The following is an 18,248-nucleotide window of genomic DNA, read 5'->3' on the forward strand; positions in this document are numbered from 1 at the left end:
TATTTTTATATGTTACTGCGTTTTTTTTTTTTTTTTTAAATAGATTTTACTAATTGCATTGTAATTTGAAAGCTGGGCTCCATTGACTTGGTTAAATGCAGTACCAAAGTTCTAAGGAGCTCTTGGAAACTTGTTAAATTTTTTTAATGGTTGCCGCCATGCAACAGTCGTCCACCTCCATATGGCGGAGGTTGACAGCCCGGAGAGGGGCCTCACAGGGCCCCTGCTGCAGTTCTCTGTGTTGCTTAATGCCTCGACACAGAGGCATTACAGCAACACCTTTTAAGTGAAGAACTCACATTCACACATCTCAGGTACTTTAATTTGCATTCTTCTATAATAAAGATGTCAGGAACATTAAACTGTTCGTTTAATTTGTGATGACACAACCTACCACCACTTTCCTTTTCCCTTGAGAAACCCTTCAAGGGTTTTAGTAAATAGACTATGGTTGCAAGTGTTGTAACGTGTGATTGGTGTGCAAATAGTGTGACGCCTAGAATTTGTCAGATCCACAACTGCTAATGAAAGAGCCAGTGCTCTGCATACAGATTTCAGTGAACGTGAAGAGCTAAATTTGCAGGGTAATTGTTTTTTCGTTTTGGTTATTTTTCTTTATTTTTGTTTCAGTCATTACAAAGAACTGGCAAATATAAATTTACATAAAAAGAAGCAGAGTCAACCCCCTGAACAATCTAGAAGAATAAGGCAAATCAGTGATATATAAGCAGCAGTACTTTGGTCGATAATTTGCATTGTGTTTTGCATTAGTCTTTTCTCAATGCCAACATTGAGCCCTGGAAGATATATTAAACAAAAGATATATCTATCTATAAGCTTTTTTTTAAAATTAGCTTCAGTGTATTTTCGTGTTTCTGTATTAGAAAATATATGCATTGATTATAAGCAAGGCCGGATTAAGGAGCTTTGGGCCCTGGAGCAATTATACAGGACGTAACCCCCCCCCCCACACCCCACACACACACACACACACACACACACATCAAACATATACACATATAGACAAAAATACATTACTCACACACAGATACATGTACATTATCTCACAAAAGTGAGTACACCCCTCACATTTTTGTAAATATTTTATTTATATTTTCATGTAACAACATTGAAGAAATAACACTCTGCTACAATGTAAAGTAGTGAGTGTGCAGCCTGTATACAGTATATTACTGTCCCCTCAAAATAACTCAACACACAGCCATTGTGTAAACCTTGGCAACAAAAGTGAGTGTTGTCACATGAAAAGATATAAAATATTTACACAAATGTGAGGGGTGTACTCACTTCTGTGAGATACAGTATGTGATATACAACACTCACACACAGTACATTCCACATCCTCCATATCCCTCCTGTATGCTCCTTGTGGCCTGCAGCTCCTTCACTGAGTGGCGATCCAACATTGGGTGGCAATCATCCTCCCTCTTAGATGATGTGCACCAGGAAGTGAGGTCATTTCAGGGCGCGCAGTACCAGTGAGGGGGGATAATTGCCCAGTGTTTTGGGACCCAACAGATGAGTGGCATGAACGCGTCGGAATTCCAGGGCCGTTTGCTCCGTTGGTGTAATTGCTCGGCCCTAATTATAAGAATACATATTACCATACAAAGGATAATTATCACTTTGCGTGGAACTATATTGTCATTGTCGCAACTAAAGTCAGTCTCCATGGATGAAAATATCAGCCATGCTAAAAAGGCACGGTCCCTTTTTGGAGAAAAAAGTCAAAGTTACGGTTTACTGTAAAAATCCTATGACTTTTTCTCTGCATTTGTACATTTCAATGTATTTCCAGTTAAAGACGGAGGACACACTGTTGTTTAACAGCAAACCCTCTGTTCTTATTTACACAGAATGCACAAGCTATGTGCGATATATGTGTATCTCTAAATATGTGCATCAGTTCAGCAAAAGCTCTCAACATAACGCTATATTTAATAACGTTATAGTCAAGGTTTGATTTGGTTTAATTAATCCGCACAATTTAGTGCCCACAACTCTAAAGTTGTATTTCAGCACTCTGGTCGCAGAGTAATGCCACATCGCAGTACGTTATCTCTTGGTAATCTTAATGTCATATGGGTAAGGAGCGAGTGTCAGACCAAAACGTCCCTCCAAAATCGGTTTGAATGTATCATCGGCAAAATTAAAAGTAAAAGACTGCAGTAAGTTGACGAACATTAGGAACAATTCCATCTTGGCCAGCTGCTCCCCCATGCAAACACGACGGCCTGTTGGCAAGGAGAAGAGAATATTAATTATAAGTGTGAGGACTACATTTCTCACTACAATTTATACACAATTTGTCACTGGAGACAGCCAGAGAGATACACATGCGCAAGCATTTCAGAACAATTTACTACAGAGGGAATATGCTAGCTGTGGTGTGTAGCAAGAATACACAGAATTTCACAAATAAAAACCACTTGGCCCATCTAGTCTGTCCATTTAAACCCTTATAGCGTGATCAAAAACAGGTCACATGAAGCTCTCCAAATCTAGCCCATCAGTTATGATATTGCTCCTATATTGAGCAGCACTTCACCAGGAGTCTCTGGTGCCAGGTATGTCAATCTGCCTGAGCAGCTGCCACCAGAATGTCAATAAGTTATCAAAGGCTGGGGAATAATACAGATTACATTTTAGACATTATAGTTTTAAACACAAATGTAAACAGCGTTACATGAGCATGTTGGTTTGTTTAATTGAAAAAAGTAATCTGTGGAAAGTGCAAGACCTTCAATTTAAGTTTGTTAATTCTGTTAGCAATGTGTTTAATATTCATGTAGGATATTAAATACTCTGGAATGAGACAGATCCTCTGCCCAGTTCTCTAGGCAAGCGGGTTAAAAACACTCAGCGAAGAATTCAAATAGAGAGTCAATAAACTTACCAATTCCAAAAGGAATAAATGCTTCTTTTTTAAGGATTTGGCCATGTTCGTCTATAAATCGACTAGGGTTAAAATCATTTGGATTCTCCCACACCTTCGGATCTCTATGTACAGCCCACAGGTTGGCCAACACCACGCTACCCTTAGGGATCGTATATCCCTGGAACACTAGGCACATATAAAATTAGTAAAGTCAGCAAGGTTTCCATGTGATAAGCACAAGATAAGAGTGTTATTGAGAATTACGACATGGTCACAGATAAGAAATTTGAGTACTCCTGGATATCAGAAAAATATCAAAATGCATTACTAAACTCAGTAGATCAGAGAGGCATAGTTATGAAAAAGAGAATCTTAATTTGTACCCTTTCAGCGTTACTTAAGTCAACAATACGTTATTAAACTAGTGAAATGTTCAGAGGCAGAACAGTAACAGAGCTTTGAAATCCGGTGACTCTCAATCCTTTTTGGTGGGCCTGAGGACCACCGCAAATATTTCTTTTTGAAGGTCCTAGGGACCATAGATATGATAACAGCAGTCTGAAAACCATTATTGTAATACATAGCCATAACTCAAACCCGGAGACATATCTTGACACGCCCCGCTCTCCGCCCATTTTCTCTTTAAATGAGGGTGTTTCCCATCGACGTCAGCGGGACCGCCCGCCAATGTCAGTGGGCAGTCCTGGCCGCGTCCTGCAAGGGAAGGCTCCGGGTAACCAGAGCTCAGAAGTTTCCAAGTATGTACATAGCTTATTTATGGGGCATGTCTGCTTCAGCTGAAGTAGTGAGACAGTGGATGTCGATGGCCAAGGACTATGTATTATGTATATGTATATGCCAATGCAAATAGATAAGAAAACCATGCATGTTCCATGACGTAGGAAATGGCGGAGTTGTCCCTGTATATATATTTCAATGGGTAAGCAGAAGGAATCTGATTGCCCACTGATTGCCCACCCTGGGTAAAATGCCGGTGACGTTTAAGTTGATTTTGAAATATGTGCAATATTCTTGAAAATATTGACATCCTTGACAAATACAGGATCTGCCTTGGGTGCCAAATACCCTTTGCCATGAAGGGGTTACTACTACATACCTGCAGTTTCAGATGCCATGTGGGGAACTGAAAGAGGGACAACCACAGTCATTCTCTGAACCTCCATGATAGTAGCTTCTGTGAATGGCATTTGGGACTTGTCAGTCAGCGATGGAGGTCTGCCACGTCCAATTACAGTGTCAATTTCAGCTTGGACTTTTTCTATTGAAAGGACATAAAAAATATGAAATGTGTAGCAGGTACATAAGAGTGATTTTTCGCCATCAGGCCTCAAACACTGCATGTGTAATCTGTTCAGGCAGATTGAGGCTCCTGCATCATTGATCTCCTCCTAAACTTTTAGGACATGGCCCCTGATGCTCGACATTGAGGCATTAGAACAAGACCATTTAAGTGACGTGATCATAGGTCACTTTCTAAGCTTGTTTAATGCCATGTCCTGCCAGGTACGTCATCGGTCGTTAATTGACCATTTTTGCGTGATTTGCCTGGCCTGTCCATAGGTCGTTAAGGGGTTAATTAGGTTTCCATGACTGAACAGCTGCACACAAACCAAAGATCACTATGCACAGTGCCAAGTGTCAGCTGAGTGGTGTAAAGTACACAAACACTGAACTGCATGTAATGTTAATGCTGTAGCACACAATGACAATGTGATGGTCAGGTGGCCGTGTACTTTTGTTCATGTAGGAGGTGCATAGTTTATATATATATATATAATTACTAGTAATATTGGTACTGCAGTGTGATTACCGTATTTGCTCGATTATAAGACGAGGTTTTTTTCAGAGCAAATGCTCTGAAAAATACCCCTCGTCTTCTAATCGGGGTCGTCTTCTAATCAGACCTCAAATAGAGGTCTGATTAGGAGACTAAGATCCAGATCCCCCGCACCGCTGCAGGGGACCTGGATCCTCCTGTCTCATCCGACCCCCCCCCCCCCCCCCATCATACACACACTTACCGGTGCTTCCTTGCTTCCTCTGTGTTGCCGGGGCAGCGGGTTGACGTCTACACGATCCGCGTAGACAACGTCCGCTGCAGCCGGAAGGAGGTGTGGCTAGCAGCGGGGGTTGTCTGCGTCCGTCGCATAGACCTTCCCCGACTGTCAGAGATCAGAGAGCTGATCTCTGACAGCCGGGGAAAGTATACGCGACGGACGCATACAAACCCCCGCTGCTAGCCACACCTCCTTCCGGCTGCAGCAGAAGGCGACGTCAACCCGCTGCCCCGGCTGGAAGCACCGGTAAGAGAGGGGGGAGAGCGGGGGAAGGGGGATGAGAGAGTGTGTGTGTGTGTGTGTGTGTGTGTGTTAGTTAGTTAAATGGGGGTATAGGGTGTGTGTGTGTGTTAAATGGGGGCATAGGGCATTTCTGGAGTGGCGTTAAGGGGGCATTTAATAGAGCACTCTGCCTCCTGAAATGCCTTATACCTCCCTATATGCCACTCTGCCCCATAATATGACTTTTAACCCCCTAAATGGCAGAGTGGCATATAGGGGTATAAGGCATTTCTGGAGGCAGAGTGCTCTATACAATGCCTTTTAACTCCCTTAATGCCACTCTGCCTCCTGGAATGCCTTATACCTCCCTATATGCCACTCTGCCCCATAATATGCATTTTAACCCCCTAAATGCCAGAATGGGATATAGGGGTATAAGGCATTTCTGGAGGCAGAGTGGCACATAGGGGGTCAAAAGGCATACCATGGGGCACAGTGGCATATAGAGGGTTAAAAGGCATATCATGGGCCACAGTGCCATATTGGAGTGGCAAGCCTGGGGGCAGATGTGCGTAACAGGGGGGCAGGTTGGAAAATACAAGAAATAAAAACAAAAAAAATCTTTTTCTCAATCATAGCTTTTATTAAAAAAATAGTTTACATGAATTAACATTTACTGGTAAAACTTTTTTCCTTTGGGGTCGTCTTATATTCAGGCTTTTTCTTTTTTTCTTAAGTTAATATTCAGATTTTGGGGGGTCGTCTTATAATCAGGGTCGTCTTATAATCGAGCAAATACGGTATATATATAAAAATAAGTGTACACACACAAAAATGTCCACTTTAATAACAGACAGCTTAGCGTGTAAGTCCACATATACCCAACATGGTACTGTTTGACAATGCACCTTTATGTCATGGATATGTGAAAATATTGATTGCTACATTCCATGTGGCATGTTCCCTCTCTAAACTTTGCCCGAGTAGAGCTTCCAACTAAACACAATCATATCTACCTGACCTCCTCAGGTCAGACAGAAAGCATAAGGACACCAACATAGCTGGGAATGAGCCCATTTTTAAGCATTCATAATGTACTTTGAACATCTGGGAAATTATACTTTATCGGGACCCTGTCATGTGAAATCACTCTGATTTCTAATATCTCCCAAGACAATGTCTATTCTTCCAGGCAAAAGATTACTTTTTACTTTATAAACATTTTGTCAGGTTCTACTTCTCTGCCTAAACTTACTGGATTACACTAAAAAGGGCTGCTTTTATGGTTTTTATTGAAAATGCAAATAACCTTTGTGCAGTGTAAGAACCTCAAACTATGGCTATAAGCAGTGGGTTATAAAGAGCTATAAATTACAAATTGGAACAAATCCATATACGTCAACGCTGTCTTTTGTTATGAGGTTTCTCTGTCACCTACTCAGACAAATGGAAACCTGCTTATCAGAACATAACCATGTCAAGACAAAGGACTCCCCAGGAACAAATAAGTGTTTGAACCCCTTGTATTTTGGTGTCTGAAAAGTGTTTCTTGTTCACTTAGAAAAAAACAAAGGAAATAAATAAATATTACCTTGTATATCAGTATGGAGACACATATACAACAGAGACCAAAGGAGAGTGTTTGTCGTCGTGTCAGTTCCTGCGATGAAGAGGTCACCAATGATGTAGAACAAATAATCAGTATTGAAGCTGCTCCCTGCCTGCACTTTTAGCTCTTCTTCGATGTGAAGCAGGTACATATCAATAAAATCTCTGGGGTTTTCAGGATCTAAGCTGGACTTGTGTTCTGCAATGATTCTCTTCAGAAAGGCTGTGATATCTATCACGATTTGCCTGAGCTCTCTAAATGGCCCAAAGGGTAGATAATACAAAAGAGAGCATGCATTGGTCAATATGGCTTCGCTGTTCAAACTGATTTCCAACCCACGGGACATGAACCTCAGCATCGTCTTGAACTCCTCATCTTCATAGTTGAAGCGTTTCCCAAAACTTATGGAACATATGACATTGGAAACTGCATTATTGATGATCTGAAATGGACTGAAGGGCTTTTCTCCAAACTTCAGCATTTCTTCTTTCACATATTTAAACTCTTCGTTGATTTTGGGCTCCAAGCTAAGCTTTCCTAGCCCAAAGTGCCTGAGTGTCGAATGAGAGAATCTTCTCTGTTGTCTCCATACTGGTCCATAGCTTGCAAACACTATACCTGAGAGCAGAAGATGCAATATTTTAGTATTTTGCAGTTTATTATGTGCAATGTCTACATGATCCATGGTCTTATGGTGACATATTTGTACATCACTTGAGTAATGACTTATAGGCTGGGTTAAGTGCCTGGATCCTAATTAACACACCTTAACAGGGAAGTCCCATGAAAAAGAAAAAAAACATATCTCCTGTGGCATAAAACACAGTGCTGTATACAGTAATGTAGGATAGCACTGATCATTTCAACAAACTTCCTTTATCTGCAGACCTGGGGGCTGTCAGTCATGATATTTTGGGTGACGTTCCCCACTCAAACACCACACTGAGTTGATTCTTTACTGTGATGCTTATGCTCCATAGACTTAGTAACAGTGTCCCGCTGTATGATTAACAACAAGTTATTCTATTGTTTACCACAGGCAATGTAATAAGGAGTCTTTTTGTCTAGTAGATTGGGCTAAGATAACAGAGGCAAAACACATTGAAATATCTATCTAATTTAACTTCTTTAACCCGTTAAGGACCAGGCTGTTATTTTGGGGGTTTTTTTGTACCATTTGTGACCAAGACTGTTTAACACTGTTGCGGTGCTTGTATTTAGCTGTAATTTTCTCCTCTCCTGTTTACTGAACCCACACAAATTTATATATTGTTTTTTTTTTTCAGTACAAGAAGGGCTTCCTTCAGATACTATTTCTTGATCATATCGTCTAATTTTCTAAATCTAAAAAAAAACATATATGATTCTTACTATTAATAAATAAAATAAAAAAAGAAATACTGGGAATCTCTTTCCATTGAGTTAATCTGGATGTTCTGAACTGAATTGTCGGCACTGTGTACCCAGTGCATGAAAATAAGAATTAAAATAAGAAAACGCTGCTTGTTAGCTAGTCATGTGAAACAAATCATGTATAAATTAGGTTACAGAACACACAAGTCTTTGCTTTTACAGTCTCAGAGTGAGATGACTAAAGTATTGTTTTAGTTGATAAGGGATATTATTTCTTACACCAAAGTCTGTCCTGGGGAAGACGTAGCACACCAGATTCAATAAAACCAGTCAGACCTAATTTTATGACATTCCATTCTGATTTTGAATTTAGATTTTTTTCCCACTCTTCATTCATAAATAATAATCTAGGTCTTTTTAGAGATGGTGTCGGATTCAATAATATACCATGTAAAAAAAAAAAAACTAGCATGTGCTACTATGTTTGCTTGATATACCCAATGTATATTGGGAAAGTTCATTCTTGGTCTCTTTCCTCTCCAGCTGTATGTGTCAAAAGATGTCTGAACCATCTCTAACCAGGGTCTTGGGATTTTGAATGGTAACATTTTGAAAAGATATGCCAATTTTTGCCTCCCGTAATAGTCATTGTGCCTGGTGAAATCATTGACTGGGAGTGTAAGGGCTAATTTACTAAGTGGTGAAAAGTTGGAGATTGAAAAATGCAGGGCCAGCTCAGTCATTCTGGTCTGAAAGAAAGTTGTCCGGGTCAGTCCTGGATAATGAATTAAATTATTTGAAATCGAACTAATGTTTAAGCCCCCAAATTAGTGAATAAACATCAACAGGCTTGTTTAGTAAAACGCTCAAGGTATCTGTATGAGATTCAGTGATGATGTGAATACGGAATGGTAAAGACTCATGTACTCGCCCGGAGTAGTGGCCAAAATTGACTTGATAGTTGGAAGGTAGGGCTCTCAAGGTCTTCATCTTAATTGTATAGATCACCATGGATAAAGTATTTGCAGTACAGAGCAGCAGATGCATTCCTTATCGTAAAAGCATAATTAGAGATTAAGTAAATGCGAGCCATGCAGGATCAGTGACCATGGCATTGCATAACTGCTATGTCTACGAGCTCACTCCTGCCAGCGGAAAGTTCAACCCTGAAGGACACTGTGCATGACAAACAAGAATATTATTGTACCTAGTATCGGAATTATCTAATCTAGTTAATAAACAATGCTTTTAAGTTCAGCACTAAAACACAGGCATTATCAGAACATATTGTGAATTTACCAAAGGTTTAATTCCAGGGCACAATAAATGAACTGCCCCTTTCTACCCAGAAGAAGATAATCACTTGAGGAGGTTCCCAAAACTATTACGAAGTAACAGATAAGGGGAACAGGTTAGGTTAGGTAAGATTTCACATGAATCAAAGAATTCCATGGATGGGTTTGTGCAGTACCAGAAGCTATGTCCCTAAGGCTATATTAAGCTACAAAAGTGCTACATTCAGACCAGTAAGTGGAACAGCACCTTTAAAACAAATATCTTTACCACAAACACAACATATAGGTGGTTTGCACAGAGGTGTTGAGCTATGCCAAAAGTTGTGAATAGTCTAGGTTCTAATTTAAGGAATTTTGCTAAAACAGAAGATGATTAATGTTTGTAATAGGATTAAGGCAAATGGATTCTTAAATGCTTACAAATTCTTTGTGTATATTTTATATATGTAGCAGAAGCATTATTAAACGCTCATCCACATCTACCAGACATGCCAAGAAATCCAATGGAATTCTGGGTAGGCGAATGCAAATAAAGTCAACAATGAGATATCTATCTATCTATATATATAGATATATATATGATCAGGAATATTTTTACATATTAATTACTCTATTATTTGTAAAAATGGTACCTGAATATAGCACGACTATAGTAGCACGACCTCTACTGAGGAAAATATTCAAACTATTTGTTTGGAGATAAGTGGTTTCAACATACCAACTTCACCAGTCATTATGAGGAGTGAACCCCAATAAAATTCTCGTGTAAGAAAAGATTTGACGGCCTAATTATATATATATATTTAATAAAAGCCGTCGCACTGCTTTTGGATAAAAAACATTCATGATGCATACTGAGCCTCAACTTACCTGCAAACTCAGATCTCAAGCTTGATGGCAAACATTTTTTGGGCCTGCGTTGCCAAACTTTTTGTATGAAACCAAGTGGCAGACCTCACACTACATGTTGGTGCCAACACCTGGTGCAGTGCAGTGTTATCACCTTCCATAACAAAAACCCGTAACACACACACACACACACACACACACAAGCATTTACTTAAATGCATACATACATACATATATATGGCGTGACGTGCATTACAATGCCCTCACAGGAAACCATAGGGTGCCAGGTTTACAGTGGCAGCCCTGGCAGCTTTCACCCCTTTGCCATGGAAAAAACCTAGGAGCCAGGAAGTGGTTTCTAGTTACCATGGTGATCTGGTTTGTAGAGTCTGCAACAGCACATGGGTTCCAATCTGAGAAGCCCCAACTTGCACCCAACGTTGGCCTTTGTGGCACGCTTGCCACAGTGTCGCAATTGTTGAGGTAGAGTAAACCAGCATGTACTAATGGGATCTGCTGTAGTTATTATGATAGCTCTGAAAATTTGACTTGACATTTCCCGCCTAAGTCTAGGCATGACAGCATTCCATTCATTCAAAAGCAAAATACAACCCCCCCCCCCAATAAGTAAAACAAATTTGTTGCTGAAAATGGATGGCTTTTGTGACCTTAATAAGTATACACATTTAAGTTCCAGCTCTTGTCTGTGAGTTATAGAGCGGGACACAATAGAGATTGAGAAATATTGTGGTAGGGTCAGTCGCTCTTTTGAGGAAAAGCACAAAGCTATACAGGATACAGGACAGAAAACTCGTCAGAAAGATAGAAGAGCTGACTGATCCTTCTGCAGCAGCGGGTTCTATTAAAGTCTACTGGCTCTCAGTTACTGTTTGTGAACACAGTTATTGGGCGACGGGGAATTCAGAGCTCGTGTTTCGGAGTTATTGTGAATACTGCGTGTTGACGAGAAGCACACTAAAGCAACCATGACCCTTGATTTACAAAGATTATGTTGCTGTCTGTAACAACATTTCCACAAATAGTTCCAACAAATGTTTTAGACAGCCTCAAGGATTTACTACCTAAAAGAATTTTGGTTGCCGAGATTTATAATACATGCAAATTTTGATTCAGATCTAAAATAAATACATACATACATACAAGAAGGCAAAAAAAGGAACTCTTAACCTGATCATCTAAATAACAATAATGAACAAACACAATTTGTTTTAATGAACACAAATTATTGTATTGTTCTTGTCCATATTGAAAACATCATCCAAACATACAGTGTGGGTTGTAAAAAGTATGTGAACCCCTAATAATAAGACTAATTGGAGTCTAATGAATAAAACAGGATGAGACGTATACATTAAAAACATCCTCTTCTTCGCCCCAAATGTTCAAAAAAGTCTTGTGTGTAACCCTACCTTTCCTCTTGGTAATGATGGTCACCATGGGGACGCTCGGTCGGTCCGAGAACACTTCAGAGTGGTTAACCATGGCATCCTTCACGGTGTCAAAGTCGTTGAGGATGACTATGAGCTGCGTGCCGATGTAAAGACTGTACATCTTCCCGTACGTTTTAGCCATGTTGGTGAGAACAATATGAGGGTATAAGAAGGCGCCCCTTCGGGATGTCCCGGCCGGTACCCTACTCAGCCTCCCGCTGTCTTTCCCGAAACTTAGCAACTGCAGCAGCCGCCCGGGCACAAGCATGAAACCGAAGTTACCCAGGAAGGGCAGAGGCGTAGGGCCAGGAGGGGTATTCCTAGACATGATCAGGTAATAGGCCCACAAGGAGCCCATAAGCCAGTACAGCCCCACGAACGACAACGTGTATAGGAGCACAGCTGACATAGTGAGATGTTCAGCCGCAGGGAGCCAGTAATGCACGAGCTCCCGCCATGACACGCTGTCCTGCGCTAGTCCCGCCATCCCACCGCCAGCCGTCCCGCTGACAGCCCGCTTCCCTGTCGCGGTCACTGCTTGCTTATATAGGGTCGCTCGATCGCCTAATGTTGCCAAACATTACGCCAGCGGGACACGGACTACTAGCGCGTCTTCTAATTTGCTGAAGAGACGGGATTCCCGCCGCGGGTTCCGCCCCCTTAAAGGCGCGCATCGCGTATTAACCCGAAGACCGAGTTTAGTTTCAGCGAACCCTGTTTCCGTAACGCTTCGTCTGTCTGGACAGAAGCGTACCTAAAGGGGGCTGTGGCGCCCGCGCATTGTATGAGGAAACTCAGCGTTAGGTGGGCGTCGGGCCACATGGACGTCTGTGCGGCTGGCCCCGGGACGAGGGGAATCAGGTAAGGAGGTAAGGGGGTGCGAGAGAGTGAATGTGTGAGTGGGTGAATGAATGAAGGCAGTAAGTTAGTGTTTAGGGACAGAAATGGCACAGGCGGGCCGATGGGGGGGGGCAGCGGTGGCACAGGCAGGCTGCTTGAGGGGCAGCTGTGGCACAGGCAGGCTGCTTGTAGGCCTCTGCCCCTAAATGTCAATTTCTGGCTTAGTGTATAGCAATAGGCTTATACTGATGTTTAAACTGAGGAATGTGAATTTGAAAACAAATACTGCAGAACCAGGAGCAATGGTATTTTTAAATTTTTGTGAAAATAAAAATGGAGTTCAGACAGAAGTAATCAAACTCACTTCAAAAAAGGTAAAAAATAATGTAATAACCTTCGACGTGAATTATTTCACAGAAATAGTGAGGAAAATGAGAACCAAATTCAAATTACTAGTGTCAGCAGGCAGAAGCAATCAAACAGTGCTATAGCAAATAGAACATTGATATATGAGATAACCCAAAAAACTGAGGAATGTGTATTTGGAGTTCAGACAGAAGCGATCAAACTCGTTTCAAAAAAGTGAAAAAAATGATAACCTTCTATGTGAATTATTGTACAGATATTGTAAAGAAAACCAAATATCAAATTAGAAAAAATTGGGGTCTAAAAACTTTCCTTTTACTGGAAATGGGACCTGCTGCTTAACCCGGTGTTGCTCAGCAGCGTCTCTTAATCCGTCGCGGTGACACAGGAATTTAGTGGAGTCACGTGAATGCAAATCGCATCACATGACTCCGCTCAGTTCCTGTTCCTGTTAGAGCAACGCAGAGGGAAACAGCGGCCCCCACGGAAGTCTGCGAGCCGCATGAGAAGATCTGCAGTTCAGGTAAGGTGGGGGGAATAAATGAATGGTTGTGACTAGTTCCTATGTGGTAGAAGGACCATGTCCTTTACAGGGATAGGAAATGGCTTGCTCAGTGTGTGTGAGCTATTTTCTATCCAGCAAAATTACCTTTTGCCCCCCAGTGGTCAGGTCCTGTACAGGGATAGGAACTATCCAACTCATGTAAAGAGAGCTAGTTTCTATCCCTGTAAAGGACATTTTGCTCCATCGTGGCCAGGTCCCGTTAAAGGATAGGAACTAGATGGTTCATGGTGAGAAATCTAGTTGCCGTCCAGCTTAAGGACCCTTATCTCTCCAGCTCACACAGGTCCCTTACAGGGATAGGAACTAGACTGTTCATAGCGCTATGGAATTTGATGGCGCTATATAAAACAATAAATAATAAAAATAATAATAGTAAGCAATCTAGTTTCCATCCAGCTAAAAAACTTTTATACCTTCAGTTCACACAGGTCCTTATACAGCCAAGAGACAATTATACCTCCAGCTCACAAAGGTCCCTTACAGGGATAGGAACTAGACGGCTCATAGTGAGAAATCTAGTTTCCATACAGTTAAAGGACTCTTATACCTTCAGCTAACAATTGTCCTTTACAAGCATACAATCTCTAGTTCTTACACTGCAAAGGGACTCATATCTCCAGCTCACGCAGGTCTTTTACAGGCATAGGAACTAGATGGTTCATAGTGAGAAATCTAGTTTCAATCCAGTTAAAGGACTTTTATACCTTCAGCTAACAATGGTCCTTTACAAGAATACAATATCTAGTTCTTATACCGCAAAGGAACTCATATCTCCAGCTCACGCAGGTCCCTTACAGGGATAGGAACTAGACGGTTCATAGTGAGAAATCTAGTTTCAATGCAGCTAAAGGACTTTCATACCAAGGATAACAATCCCTAGTTCTTATACTGCAAAGGGACTCATATCTCTTGCTCACACAGGTCCCTTACAGGGATAGAAACTAGACGGTTTACGGTGAGAAATCTAGTTTCTATCCAGCTAAAGGACTTTCATACCTCCAGCTCACGCAGGTCCCTTACAGGAATAGGAACTAGACAGTTCATAGTGAGAAATCTTGTTTCCATGGTCTTGCCATGGTCATAAAGGCAAGAAAAATTCCAGAAACATTGTCTGTTAGATTTTATTTACTCTAACGCGGTTTCATAACATACCCATAGATATTCCTAATAACAATTGTTGTGTTAATGGGTACCGACGTGTCCTTTTTATGACTCCAATTGTCTTCCATCTGTCCTGGATTCACACCTTAACCCTGTGTGGTCCCTAATCATCTGAGCAGGAGAAAGACACAGCCAATGGAGCCTTTCTTGGATATTCTCCCTTGTGTATGGCGGTCCGACGAACACAGCTGAGCTGTTCCCCCTACCTTTGCACTTATCCGCTGCACGATACTCCGTGGGCAACAGCTTATGCCTGGCTCCTATTCCAAAAAGCCGCCACCATGAGGACGTAATCTATTAATCTACCCATGTCACTAAAAAGTTAATGTTTTGTGAGTGGTTGAGATAGACTGTAGAAGAAGAAAACAGTATAAACAAGATTTTGAATTGCAATTCCAGATATATTACATGCGTTATGTTCATTTAATTGTTCGTGAACATATATTATTATTATTATTACTTATTTTTTAAACATATACAGCTGTTGCTTTATTTTATCGCATTTTCATATACATTGTGAAGGTCTCAATTACAGACATGGCATTTAGTCTATAACAAATGAGTCGCTTGCTTGCACTCTCCCGCTTGCTCTCGGGCTCGCTCTCTCACTGGCACAGACAGAGAGAGAGAGACACTCACTGGCACAGACAGAGAGAGAGAGAGCTTGAATGCATCGCTGGAGATTTCAGTGAGGTTGACGTGGTCGGCTGCATGAAACCGCCAGCGAATTGTGCTACATGGTCAACTTTAGTCACTGTTGAGTCAGTCTTGCCCCTGCAAAGGCCTGTGTAACAATTGTGACTAGTTTGCTGGTGTTGGGCTAGAATTACCCAGATGGTTATTACTTGTGTCATTTATTTTTATATTTTCTGCAGCGGATGTCCACACTTTCAATGCGCTTATTCTAGCTGCACCTGTAATGAAAGAGAAATGCAGTGAGAAGTTGCAGCTAATTATGGTAAAAATCTACATAAAAACCCTTGTTCTGTGGTCGGTTTTTCTCATAGAATTCTGTCTGTCATTTTTTTTAAAATGCTTTTATATCAAATTGAAATCTGTTTATATTCTTTCACTTTTGTCATGTAGGACAATTGTAACAATATGTACACACCAGGCAGCATAGATCCAATTGTAGGTCACCTCCAAACATAAATGTGCAGCCAAACTGTGCTGAGGTTTCTGTTGCAAATGACAAATGCACAGTGATGGGAAGTGATTGTACACCCCAGGGTGATCTTCTACCCCCTCCCACACAAGCCTTTTGTATAGTATAAGTATACATTTATCAAGGCAATGACTTGAGCCTTTGTCGTTTTTTACCTGAGCCAGATGGAAGTTGAGAATATTTTTTTTCCCCCTCTGTAGAACCGAGCCTAGCAACGTATTATCATCTCATTGGCATGTTTTATAAGCCAGGATAATTGTGCTATTGTGACATATAGACGGGTTAATGGTATGATACAGGAAAACTGCTTAATCCCTTCGGTCCAGGAGCTTTTGTTTTTAATTTGCATATGTGGGTTTAATTAAGATTCCACTCTTCCGTGTTTGATGCACCTACATAAGTTACACATTTTTTCAGAACAAATAAGGGTTTCATTTGAAACCATAGAATCATGCAAAAAATTAATGGTATATTAAAAAAAATTGCAATGAATAATCAAAGAGATAAAAACAAAGGACATAGCGCTCAGGTAATGCAGTATAAAAACTACTTGAATGTATATCTTGACAGCAGACCAAAAACAGTTTCAGAGCAACCAATTTTTTAAAAAAATATATTTTTGTTCTTGAACCCTGTCAAGTTATGCATCAAGTAGTTTTTCTACTGAGTTACCTGAGCGAGTATTTTTTGTATTTGGATACAAAAGCTGCACCAAATTAACCCTTCAACCCTTCACCTACTCTTGAGGTTATATTTTAGTCTTCAACAGGGACACCTAAAGCGTAGAACAATTAACACATTTATGTTCAACAGTATTCCCTGATTAGACATATCCTACGTACTTTAAAAAAAAAAAAAATGTTCTGGGGGGCCACATCCATCCCTTAATTGGTACCCAATAGAGTAGGATTTTTTTTAATAGTTAAGACTTAATCGGCTTTGGGGTATTTTTTATTTTTTTATAAATTAAAACAAAACAAGAAAGTCAGGACGTACATAGGGACTAAAGCGATTAAGTTAAGATTCTGGAGGATTGTAATTTGCCATGGTAATACTTTAGTGATATGGAAACACAGCATAGCAGATATGGATCAACAGAATAACACACAAACCCAGCTTTGCAGGTATAGATCAACTGGAATTTACATCAAAGCTCAGCATTTAAAGGTATAGGTAACCCCCCCCCTAAATTACAGGCATAGATCACAGGTTGCACACCCCAAAGTCAGCCCTGGCGTCCTCACTGTCCACATAGAACCTGATCAGCACCCAGATTACACCCACAAGACTTGCCATCTTTGTCCCCAAACAGCCCAGCCTGTGCCATCTTTTTCCCATAAGCACCCTGCTTGTTTCCACAAATCAATTATACATCCATGATACACACAAACACTTTTACAGTCACTCACCAATTTACAGACATCAGTTGGAGTGCTATAGAGAGTTCATCCCTTGGTAGGTCCACACACAAAAAGATTAACTCGCAGGCTGTTGTGATTATTAGTTACCTTTTTATATGTATATTCAGGGCCGGCCGAAGACTTAACGCCGCCTGGGGCGAAGTTTAAAATGACGCCCCCCCCCCCCCGCCGACGCGAGGGGGTCGGCGGCATTTTAAAGTTCGCTGACGCCATTATCCCCCCCCCCCCCCGGTACTTACCTTTAAAGAGTCCTGCCGGCGAGTCTCCCTGCTCTGCTACGGTGCCGGTTTGTAATGCTGAGCGCCGGAAATTGACGCCAGTTCCGGCGCTCATCATTACAAGCCGGCACCGAGACTGAACAGGGAGACTCGCCGCAGAGGAGAGAGAGAGGGGCGCTGAGCGGGTAAGCGAAAACTACTCGGCACCCCTCTCTCTCTCCTCCGCTTCAAAACAAACAACCAAAAAAAACGCTTGGGGCGGCAAAGTGCCGCCCCTTCTAAAGTGCCGCCTGGGGCAATTGCCCCAGTCGGCTCCATTGTAGGGCCGGCCCTGTGTATGTTCTCCTTTTGTCTCCTTAGCGTTACTATCCAAACATCAAAGGCATGACTGATCCACTGCAAGCTCTGGAAATGGAAAACCGTTTAGACGTGATACCTCAGATCTGGAAAGGTGATTATCCACTGAATGCTAATGTTAGTTTCCCCTTAAGCACGTCTGCTCTCTGCCTATCCACCACTCTCCTATCCACCCTGTGTCCTTTCCCAGGTCCCAGAATTATCCAGGTCCTCGCACATCTTCTACGCCTGGTGTGGTGGTGGTCGTCACTTGACACAAAGAATCCAGTAAAGTGTTGTGCTTCCCACTCCTTGACTTCACTATACATTATGAAGGCCCAACCCCTGTGAGCTTCTGCGGCAGGAAGAGCTTGGCTGACCCTGTATAATGTATAGGTAGATTGCCAAGGTTTCTTCAAT

General features: G+C 41.4%; 1 protein-coding gene across 1 annotated transcript; it reads right to left on the reverse strand.

The window, feature by feature from the left end:
* Positions 1 to 1,782: 1,782 nt before the first annotated feature.
* Positions 1,783 to 12,328, reverse strand: LOC128473416 (cytochrome P450 2U1). Its single transcript, XM_053455611.1, has 5 exons — positions 11,736 to 12,328; positions 6,791 to 7,426; positions 4,017 to 4,178; positions 2,918 to 3,085; positions 1,783 to 2,255 (listed from the first exon to the last, which is right to left on the reverse strand). Exons 1-5 carry the CDS (start codon positions 12,241 to 12,243, stop codon positions 2,077 to 2,079), a joined length of 1,653 nt encoding a protein of 550 aa, XP_053311586.1. The 5' UTR covers positions 12,244 to 12,328; the 3' UTR covers positions 1,783 to 2,076.
* Between the last annotated feature and the right edge of the window lie 5,920 nt (positions 12,329 to 18,248).

The sequence above is a fragment of the Spea bombifrons genome, chromosome 1 (genome assembly GCF_027358695.1).
Source record: "Spea bombifrons isolate aSpeBom1 chromosome 1, aSpeBom1.2.pri, whole genome shotgun sequence".
Classification (NCBI taxonomy): domain Eukaryota; kingdom Metazoa; phylum Chordata; class Amphibia; order Anura; family Pelobatidae; genus Spea; species Spea bombifrons.

Bases quoted from the DNA above. Each gene is read 5' to 3' on its own strand.
- LOC128473416 (XM_053455611.1), bottom strand. From the start codon at position 12,243: ATGGCGGGACTAGCGCAGGACAGCGTGTCATGGCGGGAGCTCGTGCAT. The intron at 3,086-4,016 runs GTATGTAGTAGT...ATATGTGCCTAG, and splicing joins CATGGCATCTGAAACTGCAG to TGTTCCAGGGATATACGATC. The intron at 2,256-2,917 runs GTAAGTTTATTG...CCTTGCCAACAG, and splicing joins ATTTATTCCTTTTGGAATTG to GCCGTCGTGTTTGCATGGGG.